This window comes from Helicoverpa armigera, chromosome 2 (assembly GCF_030705265.1).
Source record: "Helicoverpa armigera isolate CAAS_96S chromosome 2, ASM3070526v1, whole genome shotgun sequence".
NCBI classification, from domain to species: Eukaryota; Metazoa; Arthropoda; class Insecta; order Lepidoptera; family Noctuidae; genus Helicoverpa; species Helicoverpa armigera.
The window spans coordinates 19,801-37,037 of record NC_087121.1 but is presented as its reverse complement, the minus strand read 5'-3'; the positions used below and the strand labels follow the sequence as shown (position 1 = coordinate 37,037).

Sequence of the window (17,237 nt, the reverse complement as noted above, 5' to 3'; positions counted from 1 at the left end):
ATTAATTTAAATATAATAAATCTTCGAATAGTCGTACCGATCTGAAATTCGTTACAAAGGTTTGTATTTAGTCAAAGTAAAGTAAAAATCTGAAAACGGCCAAGTGTGAGTCACTTTCGAAAACAACGAATGTGTAACTTTGATCCACGAACATAATATATGATAATATGTCATGTCAGTCAGTTGGTAAAGGACAATGGGCACAAATATATGGGACCTGGTATACCCCACCAATAGGAATGTGATATATACCATTGGATAGGTCTTTTTATGTAGAACAATATTTACTATGACAGCTTTGCTGAAATGTTTGTCCGTTCTGAGATATAGATCAAAAACTGTGCAAAAGTTAGAACTAAGTAATCTATTGATAACTCAAGTTTTTAAAGGAAAATCTAAGTACTACCAAGTGTAAGTCTTGTAAGTGCTACCTGCTGTGCCCGTTAGGGTCCATAATTGTTACTATTATGTAGCATTTCAACCTTTTATTGTATCAACTGGATTTTGGGCGTAATGAGAAACCGCACCAATAGCAAAGTCATAGATATCGTTAGATAGGTCTTTTTAACTGGAACAACATTTACTATGGCAGCTGTGTTCTATTGTTTGTCCGTTCTGAGATATAGATCAAAAACTGTGCTAAAGTTAGAACAAAGTAATCTATTCATAACTCAAGTTTTTAAAAGAAAATCTAAGTACTACCAAGTGTAAGTCTTGTAAGAACTACCTGCTGTGCCCGTTAGGGTCCATAATTGTTACGCCAACATAGATGGGAAAAAGCTCGGGAGTTGGATCATCTAAGTAGGTATACAAATCATTTATTGTATTATTTTAATGTACATCCAAAATAACGTCATTTAGAAATGTTAATATTATTTTCATATTTATATCCTCTATTTCAATTATAAAGTGGAACTGCTAAATATAATAACAAATGTAGACTGGCGGGCACAGCAAGTAGGTACTTATTACTTCGAAGACGATACACGTGGTGGCACTTAGATTTTTCTTTAAACACTTTATCTGTATTCGTTTTAAGATTGTTTTTGATCTATATCTCAGAACGGACAAACAATAGAACAAAGCTGTCATAGTAAATATTGTTCCAATTAAAAAGACCTATCCAACGATAATATGACTTTGCTATTGGTGCGGTTTCTCATTACGCCCAAAATCCAGTTGATACAATAAAAGGTTGAAATGCTACATAATAGTAACAATTATGGACCCTAACGGGCACAGCAAGTAGCACTTACAAGACTTACACTTGGTAGTACTTAGATTTTCCTTTAAAAACTTGAGTTATCAATAGATTACTTAGTTCTAACTTTTGCACAGTTTTTGATCTATATCTCAGAACGGACAAATATTTCAGCAAAGCTGTCATAGTAAATATTGTTCTACATAAAAAGACCTACCTATCCAATGATATATATGACATTGCTATTGGTGGGGTATACCAATCTGCCCATTGTCCTTTAGTCCATTTAGTTAATCTAGTTCATTTCTTTTTAAAAATCATAGTGCATATTCAAAAATCTGAAAGATAGTATAAATGAAACATTTCCTTAACTAACTTAATCATAAGAAAAAATTAAAATAAACAACCTTACAAAAATAAATGAAATCCCACCCAAAACAAAAATGTGAAAGGCTGCCAAGTTCGATAATATGGGAATGCTTCGCCTATAAAAGAAGTGAGATCTGAATAAGCACCAAGTTCCATAAACATACCTCAGTTAAAAATAGTTACTTTTTAATGATGTTACTTGGCAAGTTTTAATACAAAATGATATACTTGATTCATTGCGTTTAGTAGGTTTATAACAAAGTGTGTGAAAGCTTGCCAAGTAACATCATTAAAAAGTAACTATTTTTAACTGAGGTATGTTTATGGAACTTGGTGCTTATTCAGATCTCACTTCTTTTATAGGCGAAGCATTCCCATATTATCGAACTTGGCAGCCTTTCACATTTTTGTTTTGGGTTTTACAGCTTTACAGTGGTACGAATAGTTGTTACTATCCATATAAGTGGAAAGTTCTCATCATTACAAAGAATATAAGCCCAAATACGAGGTATTTTACATAGTCAGTTGTCGAGTATTGAGTATTGAGTTCCCTCGACCCTCTCTGGTCTCCATCATCAGGTCAGCTCCAAACCTTTACAGTTGCAAAGGTCTCGTCAATACAAATGATATAAGCCCAAACACGAGGTAGTTTACATATTCAGTTGTCGAGTTCCCTCGACCCTCTCTGGTCTCCATCATCAGGTTAGCTCCAAACCTTTACTGTTGAATAGTGCTTTCAGGCATACACCTGCCTGAGTTTCAAGTTTTTCCCCCCTATGTATGGCTACAACTTTCGAAGGTTGCCCTCGATTTCTCAAGGTTACCATCATCAGATCCTGACCTGATGACTATGGGACAAACTGGCAGTTATTCCGCGTCGAACAAAAAAAGAATCATGTAATTCGGTCTATGAACCTCGGAGTAATCGATGTACATACATAGAAAAAATAAAAAATATACCGGCCGAATTGAGAAGCTCCTCCTTTTTAGGAAGTCGGTTAAAAACAGTATCAATAAGTAAGTAAGCATCAGTCTGGTATCAGTAATAAGTAATCAGTAACAGTAAGTATTTTAAGTATTTTTATGTGCTGCTTCCACAAGACACTGACTTCTAGGCCGATGCACCTTAAATAGTTTTCTTTTGAAAAATCAAAAGAAAACACACACACTAAAAATAGTGTTTTTAGAAGACGGTTTTAGTTCTGGTATTCTAACTAAACTAGTTGTTATGGCGAAAACAGTTGTATGTCCATGTGAGCATGACTGATATCCGTGATTGTGTCGTGTAACACACCGTGCGTGCCGTCGCATCTAACCAGTGTGTGTGAGTTGTTACTCGTGATGATACGTGCACTCATGTTGCACACAAGCGGAACAGGCTCAGCGCGACCGCGGCGGTGCTGGCCGCCCGAGCGGGCACGTGTCGAGCGCAGTGCAGCGCGCCTACACTTCATACTGAACCGTCTCCGATGTGAGGCTGGGGCGGCTTCCAGTCTGACTGCCTTCCGATACACGAACTAACTCGTGGTGCAGATTTAATTTTTATAAATGCAAAAACTTCAATTTAGGCGGCAGCTTAACGTTAGGCTGGAAGCCGACCCCAACATAGTTGGAAAAAACACTCGGTGGATGAAATGCAAAAACTTCAACCCTTTGTTGTGAATGTTTTTTTTTAATTTTAAGATAAATTAAAATCGATGGACATACTTTCAGGAATAATTCAGGCCACCAATATAAACAGAATGCTAGAAGTTATAATTAAATTACTAACGTTTCTTAGCTAGTCATGTATTGTCATCAGAACTCATGGCGTGTGTCTCAAAATTTCATCCTGATCGAAGACCGGAAAGTGGGTCAAATTGAGATTCCAAGATCTTCTTACATACATAGTTACAAGTGAAGCTAATAATATTATATTTAAGCTTGTAAAATTTTTCCAAAATAAAAAGCAAAAAACAACTTTTAACACTACGTAAGTACCAACTAAAGCATGTCAGACTAAACTTTTGTCGTGTCGGGGGACCGGGGAGCTACGATGCCACATACACACACATCAAACTTATAACACCCCGTCGTTTTTGCAGCAATTTGACATATTCAATTTTACCTGCTGGTGTAATGTGAATATTTTGATTACCAATTCCATTATACCATTTTTGTAATCGGTCACATAAGAAATCGTTTTGCCGAGGCTCTGGGAACAGCCCTGCTGTGTAACGCCACTATTGTCGGTCACGACCCCGCACACTTGCGTCTACCGGCTGGAATCTTCTAATAAGTCTTTAGAACATATTAGTGTACCTGTTCTAGATATTTTACGGAAATCATAGTGCATTCATAGATGAACATTGCACCCGGCTGACGTAGTGTACGCGGCGGGCGCGGGGCTCTCCCGGCGCTGAGTCAGCGCGGCGTCAATGGGCCGCCGCCCGCGCAGTCACATGACTCCCCGCGCGTGCGCCGGGTCAACGCCCCGCGCCCGCGCTGCCGGCACCACCTTGCACTACATGCGACCCGCCGGGAGCGACCTTGTCACCCGCGCCCCGCGCCACACCGACCGTGTGCCAGCTACAGTACCGCTGAGGAAGTGTCTGTCGGCTGCACTCGCTTCTTAATATTCCTTCTACATACGAGCTGTTGTCATTACACCAAAATAAAGTAGAACGTGCGTTTCGATGCAACACGCACGCAGCCGCGTCGGTGTGCAGGCGAGCGGTGCAGTGTGCGTGCGATGCACCGTCACGTGAGTGCCCCGCGCCCCGCTCCGCGCGCCTGCGAGCGACACCTCGCCGTACCGGTCTTTTCACAGAACCTGTTGTAATTGTTGTTAAGCAGCGGAAGGACGCCTTCACTCACCACCAGCACCCTAATTGAGCAGAGACCTTACATTGAACATATTTGTTGCAATTTTCTCTTGTATACGAAATACGATAGCCTTTGTAATGCTTGGTGCAGCGCGCGGGGTGCCGGACGCGGCGCTCCTGTCAAAGAGTTCAACGCGTGCGCTCCCGCCGCCGCACGCGCGGCGTGCACGTGTCTGCACTGCAGTCACGATCAAACTCCGCCAAATTCATTCTCTTTCATTGTCTCACTACTTTGTAGGCTGTACACAAGTGACGTTACTAAGTTTTCAAGCAATGGTCCAATCATTCATATTGAAAGCAAGAGACATTTAATTACTTTGAGTCTCATGATCTCATCTCAATTGATATGCACGTAATTGTAAGACTCATGGTAGCTCTACGCGTGGTGGTCTCCACGGTACTTCCTCACAGGCGCCACTCGAGCTGCCGATGTGCTCGCTGCTTGCGGCTCTCAACCTGCTCATAAAATAAAGGACGTATGTAAGGATATTTGTTCCTCTTTCATGAAAAACTATTCAGTGAATTTAATGCAACTTAGCTCTAATCTAGCTTATCTATGTATATACATGTCGTTTACTTTTTATCGGGGTGCAGAAAGCAGTTCCCTTGTGTAATGCGAAGCGGGTCACATGGCTGGTGGAAGCTAATTCAGTATACATAGGTATATGCTATGGGTACACAGAGTAGTGTTCGTGTAAAGCCTTATGGAGCCGGCGAAGCATCCGACGACAGAAATGAAAGATCATGTAACCGTCTACCGCCAATATGAAATATAAATACAAACATAGGTATATATCGGGAAAACCTGGTAGATATCGACACCGCCGCCGCACCACTGCTAGTTGATATCTTATCCATATGTCAGATAAACGGGATGATAACTTTTACTGTAAGCAGGTAATCTTCGAAGATAAAGTAGGATCAAGCCGGCGTTAACTCGTATTCAAGTACCGGAGAGCTCGCGTGTCGCGGATGAGCGCTGGGCACCTGACTACCGCTCGTCACATGCAGTGCCTCCTGACTCCCTGGAACACCTGTCACGGATGTACGAATGACCACCACCACCTTCCACACGGAGGAACTGCTATCATGTAGATGGTCACCGGCAAGGAGTCGCGCACGCCTCTTAGTTAGCCACTACGGGCCTAATGATCCTGCCGAGTTGTAAGCTCATTAGTCAACAAAGGGATTGCTTTGGTTACAAACGGAACAATCATGATGTTTGTCCAGACGAGAGCACTCGTCGGTCGAGTGACAAACTTACATAAGCTTGGAGTGTTCCAATAATGCGAGTGGCACATGTGAGCCGCGGGAACAGACCTACTGTTTACAATGTCAGGGGTGTCGGGTGCGGGGCGGGGGCGCGGAGGGGGCGGCGGCGCGCAGCCTCCGCGCATCTCGGCGCGCGGCACATCGACAAGCCGCGCGCCCGGCCGCCGCACCGCCAGTCGCGCTCCGACCGCGCCGCCGCCCGCACGCCCGCGCCCGGCCCCGCGCCGCCCGTCCATGCTCGTCTGCCGCCCGCTGTCCGCTCGCTCCTCTCCTGCACAAGTGAGTCTCGCAAGCTGCGGCCGCTCAGGTAGCCGCGGCGCGTTTGTAGTGCAGCCCCTGCGACCCGCGCCCGGTGCCCTGCCTCTTCTCGAGCCTATTTTCTACGAAAGATTGTGTTAAAAATTATTGTTGAACGTTCGTGAGGTGAGTCACTGAGCGTTGGTCGCATTCCTCAGTTATTATCCTCTTTAAATTGTTGTTGATAATTAGTTAATTGCGGCAATCGCTCGAAGGTACGGCGAAAGCTAGACGTCATGGTGTCCTAATGGACGGAACTCGTCGCCGCGGTGCCGCTGAAGGCTCGCACGGCTCGCGGGTAATGTTTATAGTGCAGTGAGTGTAGTGCGCGAGAGTATAGTCACGCGGGTGACTGACAAATTCTTCGGCGGTACTTTCTCGCGCGCCGTCCGCCGGCGCCGGGACCCCGGGACACCGGACAGCTGTGCTACCGGCACTTCTACATAATATTTTTTCTAACGCTATTATTTTGAAGGAGTGATTTCGATAAAGCTGTTGCGCTTTGTCGCAGCTTGTTTTACTCAATACTTTACCTCGGACTTGCAACCTTCCAGATAACTACTTTGTATTGTATGATTAATTACGGTTTGTTTGGTCCAGTACTCGCAAAGCGCAACTGTCATGCTCGGGGCAAACACATGAAACATGTTCTAGCGAATATTTTATATCTCTTTGTGCTCGGGTTCCCGGCTCGTGTCGAAATGGCTTCGTAGGCCTCAAAGAACTTTCACGAAGCAGTCCCGAGTCCGGAAGTTGGTGATGATGTGCAAATATCGGTCCTGCTTGCGATCAGCCTCGTCCGTCGGGAGTGCGCCGTGTGAGCGGCTTGTGCACTTGTACTAACAGGCAGCTTTGTCCTGCGCAGTTGCGGAACAGCCGCCGCGGCCGACTATCGCTCTTCAGAACATTATTATTGTTGTTGCATGATTCACTTATTTATTATCTAACTGAAACTAAAGTCGCGACATATAATTTATTAGAAATGTACCTGTGATGATGCTTGCTTGATGACCTATTGCTTGACTAGCGAGATCCTCCATCATCATGATCTCCCGAGCCTTTTCCCGGTCTCACCGGATGCAGCTTACTACCAGTGTTTAAAAAGGAGCGACTGCCTATCTGACCTCCTCAACCCAGTAACCCGGGCAACCCAAAACCACTTGGATAGACTGGTCTTGTAGCTCTTGGTTAGCGAGATCCACCATGACCTCGTGGAAATGTTGTGGAACTTTTACCTATTAGACGAGCCATTTATCGAGTAAGGCTGGACACCTATTGCATTAAATCTGGGTGCGCGAAGTTTCCCTGAGAATGCAGATACAGTTGAATCCGTTTATAATGACATCCAAGGAACTTTACAAAAACGTCATAGGTACTAAGCGGATGTCATACAAAGCATTTTCTAGCTTATAATTTTGTCAGTATCTACCTATTTATTTCATCATTACAGCCTTATTATCGTCCCACTGCTGGGCACAGGCCTCCTCTCACACGAAGATGAATTGAGCATTAATCACCACGCTTGCTCAATGCGGGTTGGTGATTTCAGACTTTATAGTCCAGGTTTCTTCAAGATGTTTTCCTTCACCCTTTTATCAGTCATTGGTGTCCAAGATATACTTAGAAAGTACATACAAACTTCGAAAAGTTGCATTGGTACTTGCCTGACCTGGAATCGAACCCACACCCTCATACTTGAGAGGTTGGTTCTTTACCCACTAGACCACCACGACTTCATTATTTATTTAGCATTTTAGCTAGACATAAGTAGAAGAGAGATAGAAATCCCTACTATCCCTACTAATATTATAAATGCGAAAGTAACTGTCTGTCTGTCTGTTACGCTTTCACGTCTAAAACACTGCACTGATATTAATAAAATTAGACACAGAAATAGAGTTGACCTTGAGAAAGAACATAGGATAGTTTTTATCCCGGACTTTTGAAGAGTTCTCTTGGAAACGCGATATAACCGAACTTGACGCGGGCGGAAGCTAGTTAGAATTATATGCAATTAGTATATACCTACATACATGATTGTAAATTTTCTTCAGAATTAAATCAAATCGTCGGATATCGCATGACTTTCCCGATGATAGTTGAAGGTAGGTTGCAGGTCGGCTGGTTATTGTTAAGCATTCTATTAAAAGTCACTATAAGCAAAGAAGAAGTTATTATATCCGACTTTTTATAAGGAATTTTATATGAAAACCAAACGTAGCGTAATTACGTCATAATAAACGGGCGGTCAATATAAGCGGATTCATAATAAACTGATTCTACTGCATGTCCTCATTTAACTGATAATTCCAGCAACTGCAAAAGTGAACAGTGAGTGAAATGCAGGTATGCATAGGTCTGTCAGCTGGCAGTCGCAGGCGCTTGCACGCAGGACGCGGCGCGTCTGTCGACGCGTTGTGCTCTCGCCGCATTGCGCTCCACCTCTTGAGGATAAAAGCGTACTTAAATATCTTTTTCCTCCTTCATATTAGTGATTAACGAATGCGTGAGTAAGTTTAATCTACCGCCATATGAAGTAAAGGCGGTCGTAGCACAACACATCGCGTGTCATGCTGTGAAATATTATACGCCGTGTGTGTGCAGAATGATCGCACACTGCAGGGCGGGAGCCCTACTCTGCTCCACAACGGTAGATAAAAGAGTTGGAAGATCGTTTCAAAACATGGCTATATCCAAAAGGTGTAAGCGCGTGCCAGTATGGTGCAGTGTGCATGGCGTAATGTACCGAGTGCTCCGGTTCGTATCGGCGACTATTAGTGCCGTGGCTACCTCTTATACCTGTAGATAAGGAGAACGTTTATGTCGACCATTAACTATAAAATAGCCAAAAATCACGTTTGTAAAACAAACGTGGGAGTCCCTAAAGTATTGATTTCATTGTTATTACCAGTATTGGTTGTTGAAGCAGTGGCACCTGCCTGGCTGGGCGAGACGCACCTCTCGCCCCAGCGGTGCATATCTCAAGGAGCTCATTCGAGTGATCACGCTGAGGCCGAAAGTTGGACTCCTTTACTCATAAGTTCGTGAAGTTGCCTACCTAATTCAGATGTAGTAAGTGGAGTTTGGCTGGCGCCTCCACTGACGTCGCCGGGGGCTGGTCGGCTGGCGGGCGCACGCGCAGGCATCTCTTGGAGGTGGCCGCCACTCGACGCAGGCGTCCCGTGGAGGTGGCCGCCACTCGACGCAATACATTTGCCGAATCAATTACAGCGCGCTACAGCGGATTAGCCGCATTGACACGCGTGACCGCGAGACGCTCGCCTAATGGAAACAACTTCACTTGCTTGCTAAACAAATTGCTTCATATGTGTGGAACTGATTTTAGCAAACCCATTCGGAACTGCACATCTCTGTATAGTCAACGTGTACATGTGCTGCCCGTGATCAAGAGACGTCGAGCGTTTCGAACGCGGCCAGTTCAACATTACAGCGAAATAGTTAATTGCAATTTAGTCGAGTCTGCTACGCTTCACCTGTGACGACTCTATTAATACAAAATAATTAAAATAGAGTAATCAATTGTTCGTGGTATTTTCCTCGAATGCTTCTATAAATAAGAGCATGGAGTGGCGCGGACCCCCGTGCGGCCGCTGTTTACATAATACATGCTAGTGCTGTTCGCTGGTTCGGCTCCGTCCCGAGCCCGCTGAACGCTAATAAATATTCAGCAAGTGGGTGACGCGTGGCCAGCAGGCGCCCCGCGCCCCGCGCCCCGCGCCCCGCCCGCTCATGTGACATTAATAGTATTTGCATACGTAGCTGCTAGTATCAACTAAACTGCTATTTGAATTTAAAGTAATTCCGTTTGAATTGTTGTTTAAATGACGACGCAACACGTAGTGGCACGCTCGCGAGCGCACGTGCGGGCTCCCGCTCACTGTGCCGCACACTCGTCCACATCCCGGTGACGTACTCCACACCTCGCGCTTTTCATTATGTACTATTTCACAACACAATCATAACTATTATAGATACTATAGATCCCCATACTATAGTTCTACTTTATTTTTTTAACTTATGGTTAAAAAGTTAGAGGGTAGAGAGTTGATGCTCATTTCAGAGCTATTTATTCCAAAAATATTAACAAAATCGAAAAATGATCAGAGTAAACCCCTATTCATTTTAAAATACCTCTCCATCGATATATCACACGTTAGGGTTGGAACTGAAAATAATCACTCCCCTCTTTAAGTTTTGGGGAGGCACCCTAATAAAACTTTTTTTGCACTTTGTCGGCGTGGTTGATAAAAGCGGTCGAATTGAAAAACTTTGATTTGAGTCTGTTAAGAATAAGAAGATATTGTGAGGCGACAATTGAGTATGGTAATGCTTGGGCGACAATACAAAGCGACCACGTGATGTGTTGCAGGATGATCCCGCGGCGCAAACACAACGCGTCCTCCGGCTCGCTGCCGCCGCCCGACGACAAGCACGCCAGCAACGACTACATCCGTGAGTGCCCGCTCGTCCCTGTGCACGACTCGCCTCCACTCTGCTCACCGCAGTTCAACACCCTGTTCACAGCGCTCGTTGTCTGAAACTTGCCACGAGTTGAATCTTACAATCGGTTAAAGTGTATACACTTGAGACAGGGTGGCGAATCTACCTGTTCTGTATCGCTTCAATTAAGTCGTCTTGTTTTCGATTTGAAATGCACAAAAAATACCCACTTCTAAAAACACTAAAAATAACGTGGAACGAAAGGTGGTGAAGGTTTAAAGCTAAATTGATGATGGAGACAAGTCAGTCGAGGGAACTAAGCAACAGTATCTATTAACGGCCTTATGTTTGGGCTTATCTATACTAATATTATAAAGCTGAAGAGTTTGTTTGTTTGTTTGAACGCGCTAATCCGGCAGTTGCAGTCGCCAGCTAGCATTCAAAACGTTTTTAGAATTCGGCTTTCTTCGTAAAACGTATTAATAAATAAAATTTTTCTCGGCCGATTTCCAAGTTCTAGGCCGATTTCCACCTTCCAGATTTCCAAACGAAACGAAAAGTAAAAATTTGCAAATCGGTCCAGGCGTCTTCGAGTAATCGATGAACATATATAAAAACCGGCCAAGTGCGATTTTGCGACATTATTTAGAAAATGAGCAAAACAATTACGTTTGTTGTATGGGAGCTCCCCAAAACATTTATTGTATCCTAGTTTTCAGTATTTGTTGTTTATAGCGGCAACAGAAATACATAATCTGAGAAAATTTCAACTCTCTAACTATCACGGTTCATGAGCTACAGCATGGTGACGGACGGACTGACGGACAGAGGAGCGAAAACAATAGGGTCCCCTTTTACCCTTTGCGTACGGAACCCTAAAAAGATCCCGACGAATTGAGAACCTCCTCCTTTTTGGGAAGTCGGTAAAAAATAAAATCCATGTCGATGACAATGCTGAGTGTAGTGTGCGCGTGACCGCGCGCCGCTCACTCGATGACTGTGCGGGACTACACCCGGCCGACTGTGAAATACACCGGAGTCCTTGAGCGCGAGCACGTGCGCTGCTGACTCACTGCCTGCTCTGTTGCCAGTGTCCGACAGTGAGCCGCGCTGCGGGTGGCGCGCGGCTCTGCGGCGCCGCTTCAACCGCAAGACGCTGCACAAGCGGCTGCCGGTGACGTCGTGGCTGCCGCAGTGAGTATGGGGCGCCGGGTGTGGGGAGGCGGCGCGGCGCCCGCCTGACCGAGAGCTGTTGCAGGTACAACGCGGAGAAGGCGGTTGGAGACCTGATCGCCGGCGTGACGGTGGGGCTGACGGTGATCCCGCAGTCGCTGGCGTACTCCAACATCGCGGGGCTGCCGCCGCAGCACGGGCTGTACGGCTCGTTCCTGGGCTGCTTCGTGTACATCGTGCTGGGCGGCTGCCGCGCCGTGCCCGCGGGGCCCACGGCCATCGCGTCGCTGCTCACGTACCAGGTGGCAGGCGGCGTGGTGGAGAAGGCCATCCTGCTCAACTTCCTGACGGGCCTGGTGGAGTTGCTCATGGGCGTGCTGGGCCTGGGCTTCCTCATCAACTTCGTGTCGGGCCCCGTGTCGTCCGGCTTCACGTCGGCCGTGGCGCTGATGATCGCGACATCGCAGGTCAAGGACCTGTTCGCGATATCGGTGAGCGGCACCACGTTCCTGCAGCAGTGGATCTCCATCTTCCGCAACCTGCACGCCGCCGCGCTGTGGGACCCCGTGCTCGGCTTCTGCTGCATCGCGCTGCTGCTCTTCATGCGGGTGAGTCGCCGAGCCGACCGCTTCCTTCAATCATTATGATCCCATCTTGCAGACAATTTCAAGACATTCGTCGTAATTACGAGAACATTAAATATCTGGATAAAACTCACTCGTGGCCTCGGATTTCGTGTAGGTGACACGACTTAACCGTACATATTACTGACTCACACTAACGTAGATCTGCGCTGGCACCCGTACATCCCTAGCTAGTCGCAACCACCCACACACCACGTGCTAGGTACTAAACTATACAGAAAAGCGAACACTATACTTTCGTTAAGTATGTTTTCTTCGACGTGTATTAGGTTTGAGGAACCAAATTTACATAAAACAAGCTTAGAATATACACATTTTTGTAGGTAACTGAGCAGTATAGTTTATAAACTTATTCCAGAAACTCGGCATGATCAAATTGGGTGAAAAATGTGAAGATGGTCCAAGCACGCGACAGAAAGTGATCAGCAAATGCCTGTGGATGGTGAGCACGTGCCGCAACGCCATCGTGGTGGTGGCCACCGGCGTGCTGGGCTACTGGCTCGCGGCCACCTACGGCACCTCGCCCGTGCGCCTCATGGGTACGTGCACTGCGCCTGTGGCCGAGTCCACCTCGTGCCGACACTAACGTGTTCTTTCTGTTTTGTGCTCACGCCAGCCGAGAATAGTCCCAGCGGTTAGTAGAGTAGCGAGTAGAGCTCACCAACTCACGACTCACGCTCACGCCATCGACTCGACTCCATGTAGCATGTACATCCGTACGAGTGTCAGGTCGGTGGCGAGCGCGGCTGACGAGTGCGTGTGCGCAGGTGCGATCCCGTCGGGCGTGCCGCTGCCGCAGCTGCCGCCCTTCAGCTACGTGCGCGCAGACAACTCCACGGCCGACTTCCTGGACATGGTGTCGGAGCTGGGCTCCGGCCTGCTCGTCATCCCGCTCATCGTGCTGCTGGAGGACATCGCCATCTGCAAGGCGTTCTCCGACGGCCGCACCATCGACGCCACGCAGGAGATGATCGCGCTGGGCGTGGCCAGCGTGGCCAACTCCTTCATGCAGGCGTACCCGGGCGGCGGCTCGCTGGCGCGCTCCGTCGTCTCCAACGGCTCGGGCGTCAAGACCACCTTCAACGGCCTGTACACGGGTGAGTGCCGCCCCCGCCCCCCGCCTCGCCCTGCCCGGCCCCCGCGCTCACCCGCCGTCTGTTGCAGGCGTCATGGTGATCCTCGCGCTGCAGTTCTTCACGCAGTACTTCGAGTACATCCCGAAGGCGGCGCTGGCGGCCGTCATCGTGTCCGCCATATTGTTCATGGTGGAGTACAACGTCATCAAGCCGATGTGGCGCGCCAAGAGTGAGTACCCACTGCGGCGAGTCCTGCTCACTCCTCGATACTCATGCATGTGCTGGACTGCTTCATCACTGACACTCTTCAACGTACTCATAAGCAATGGTTTTTCAAAATACAAAGAGATAAAGAGATACAACGACATTAATTTATGAGAATAGATATTTTTGCTGAATTGGATAAAAAATACTTATGGTAGTCAACCTTACAGGCACACTAGACTGCTAGACGGGCTGAGACTAGTAGTCTAATAAAAAATACGAAACAAAATAAGAAAATAAAATCCCAAAATATAGATTTACTAGTTTCCGCCAGCGGTTTCACCCGCGTCCCTTGGGGAATAGACACTCCGCGCACCGGCTAAAATTACCTAACTCCCAAAACGACCCGACTACTGTTCTTGAGATAAGCATTAAAACATAAATACAAACAAACTCTTTAGTCTAATATTTGAAATGTTTTCGGTCTGGTTGTATGAAACTCACTGATTGGTTCATTCATATTTCTATCTATCTGCTGATGTGCTTACTGGAGATAGAATTTGGACATTGACCCCTTACAAGTTACCTTTGTTACATTCCTATATGTTGTTGGCCAATTGTAACCCAATTCCCCGAGAGATGTCGCTGCACTTTGGCCTACTTGCTGCTACTAAGATTTTTTTCTGATTTGATGGGGTCGGAATAAGTATGAACTATAATCGAAAACTACGGAACCTTATAGAGCGTGGCCCGACACGCTTTTGGCCGTTTTTTTTTAATCTGTGTATAGGTATCTAATAATATGGTCATATCGACTATAGTTAAAACGAGCAATGGGAGCTCCAGTCTCAGGATACCCTGATTTTTGGTGTTCAGATACAATTTGAAGTGCAGTTGTAACAACTAAAATAGCTAGGAGGTACAATCTATCACTTTGTGCGCTACAATCGGACCGCAAAGACGTGTCATTCATCAAAATCGGCCTTAGTATTGCAAAAGAAACAATCATATACCTACACTGTACTTTGATATATCTAACTATGATCCTAGGGCAGGTAATGTGTATTTCTCTTACCTCACCACCCAGTCATTAATTTAAATAGTAAAACTAATCCGGCTCGAAGGACCACTTTTTATGTTCCCCATAAATTTAAATAATGACTTCTTTGTGGTAAATCGGGAACTTAAAAGAAAAAGGCTCTCCAGTAGTATAATAATAGTAAAAACACTTTTAATTTTGGAAGAATATAAAATCAATACTCACAGGAAAAAAAATATATCAAGAGTGAAATTATTTTGTTTGTTCTTGACAGTTTAGAAAAATTAAAAATAAAACATACATCCTGCGAAAGAGGTTTTATGACACACAATACCTACATTAGGTACGTAAATTGTATGAGTGATATGCATCATTCTGTGAGTCGGTGGTGCGATTGTTTCAGAGCTGGACCTGATCCCGGGCGTGGGCACGTTCGTGCTGTGCCTCACGCTGCCCATCGAGCTGGGCATCCTCACGGGCGTCATCGTCAACATCATCTTCATCCTGTACCACGCCGCGCGGCCCAAGCTCTCTGTCGAGATGCTCAAAGTGAGTGTCCCCTGTGGTCACGTGTGCCACACCATGTGTGCCGCGTCAGGTGCTGACCGAGCGTGTGTTGCAGACGGAGCACGGCGTGGAGTACCTGATGATCACGCCGGACCGCTGCCTCATGTTCCCGTCCGTGGACTACGTGCGGCGCCTGGTCACCAAGCACGCCGCCAACAGCTCCGTGCCCGTGGTGCTGGAGTGCACGCACATCTACAGCGCCGACTACACCGCCGCCAAGAGCATCGAGCAGCTGACGGCCGACTTCCACGCGCGCCGCCAGCCGCTCTACTTCTACAACGTGAAGCCGTCCGTGTGCTCCATCTTCGAGGCCGTGGCCAAGCCCGAGCACTTCGTCGTCTTCTACGAGGACGCCGAGCTGGACCGGCTGCTGGCCGCCGACGAGCGCCTGGCGCCCTCCAAGCCGCCGCCCGACCTCGCGCATGCCTAAGCCGACCCGCGTCGACGCGTCGGGGCAGAGGCCCCAAGAGACTACATATTTTTTGAGATTGACTTGACGGAGTGTGATATTTAGATAAAACGAGACGTTATAATTATACACGTAAGGATAGCAACTATATCTATACTGTAGTAGCGAACCGTAGGTGCGTTCCCTTCGAGCCGCCGAGCCATCGGCGCACGAGCGCGTCGATGTAAAATTATCTTGTTGTGTACATAGAGATACTTATATTTTGTAGACGATAGAGGTTGAGAGCTTATGGCTGTGCGAGCTGTGATCCGCCCGATCCGGCGGGCGCTAATGTTGTGTGTGTGTGTGAGTCGCTCCTGCTGTCTCCGCGAGCGCTGAGCAGACACTCGACTATAATATCAAACCTAAATATTACGAGTAGGGACTAAAGAGTAACAAAAAGTGATAGCTATGCATAGAACTAAGCATTGATCTATTTATTATTTGTAGGAAATGAAGTACAAGTTAGAATACTATCATTACTTTATCGTTAAGAATTTAAGAAGCAAGCTTTAACTGGCCCGTGGAGCAGGCGACACCCCGCACCGTACCGTGCCGTGCCGTGCCGTGCCGTGTCGTACCGTGTCGTGCCATGCCGTGCCGTATGCTCCTCGGTTCGTGTAGGACTTATCCGTTATTTTGTGATCCTCTACTAATACGTTAAGTAATAAATATATTTTGGAGATAATAAAATAAATTATAAATATTATGTCCTAATAATATGGAAGTTTATCTAAGTAACGATTGTGATTTACGGATGTATGAATGTGATGGTTGTTGTGCCGCGAAAGATTAAAGAATTTATTCAGTCACCGTTCTAAGAACAAATTCAATAAACTCTTTGAGAGTAATCGACAGTCGTGGTTTTACTTTCCCTTCCTTGCCTACCTACTATTATAAAACCTATTCATGTTTAAACCACTAAAAATGGCATGAAATCCTCAAATCGCCTGTTTTTATTTGAGTTATTCCCGCTCGGTAACACCCTTTAGTCAACACTGTTGACGATCGGGAAAAAAAAGTTTCGTTCGTTCACAGTGTTGACGAACGCTACTTATTATTTTATAGTGTAAAATGGTTATTATGCACATGATAAGGCCACTTTTATTTTCTAGTTAATTGTGTTTCAAAAGATCTAACATACAGTGGCGGCGTAGCATCGGGTGGCACCCGGGGCGGACAACCTATTGAGCGCCCCCCCAAAAAATAAGGCGAAATATAATCACGTACTAAAATTGTAAATTAAAGTACTTAAAAATCGTGTAAAAATCTTTCATGGTGCTTTTTGCTAGGTTTACCATAAAGAAACGGAACAAAAATCACTGCAAACTAGGGGTACCTATAAAGCGCTAGCGAAGCAACCCCGTGTTTTTTGGCGGCAAGGGAAAAAGCTGCGAGCGTCGCGAGCGCGAAATTTTTCAGTTTTGGAACACTAAAGTCCAAGAAGAGTTTAAAAGGAACCGCCATAAAGTGAAAAAGCCGCGAGCGAAGCGAGTGCGAAATTTTTGGACGCAATGATACCTAAAGAAATTAGAAAAACCGCTGTAAAGTGAAAGGCGCGAGCGCAGCGAGCGCGAAAGTTTTGAGTCTTGGGACACATAAGTATTCAAACGAGTTTGAAA

The 17,237-nt window shown here is 46.1% G+C and overlaps 1 protein-coding gene across 3 annotated transcripts; it reads left to right on the top strand.

Moving 5' to 3' along the window:
* The first annotated feature begins 5,705 nt into the window (after positions 1 to 5,705).
* LOC110382870 (sodium-independent sulfate anion transporter) lies at positions 5,706 to 16,472 on the top strand. 3 transcript variants are annotated; one of them, XM_021343575.3, is made up of 9 exons: positions 5,852 to 5,985; positions 10,394 to 10,476; positions 11,556 to 11,658; positions 11,723 to 12,245; positions 12,640 to 12,820; positions 13,049 to 13,378; positions 13,446 to 13,586; positions 15,004 to 15,149; positions 15,223 to 16,472. In XM_021343575.3, exons 2-9 carry the CDS (start codon positions 10,395 to 10,397, stop codon positions 15,595 to 15,597), a joined length of 1,881 nt encoding a protein of 626 aa, XP_021199250.1. In that variant the 5' UTR covers positions 5,852 to 5,985; position 10,394; the 3' UTR covers positions 15,598 to 16,472. The 3 variants fall into 3 exon arrangements, with proteins under 3 accessions (XP_049700044.2, XP_021199250.1, XP_021199251.1); XM_021343576.3 differs by lacking the exon at positions 5,852 to 5,985 and adding an exon at positions 6,002 to 6,129; XM_049844087.2 differs by lacking the exon at positions 10,394 to 10,476 and having other exon boundaries at positions 5,706 to 5,985.
* The last annotated feature ends 765 nt before the right edge of the window (positions 16,473 to 17,237 follow it).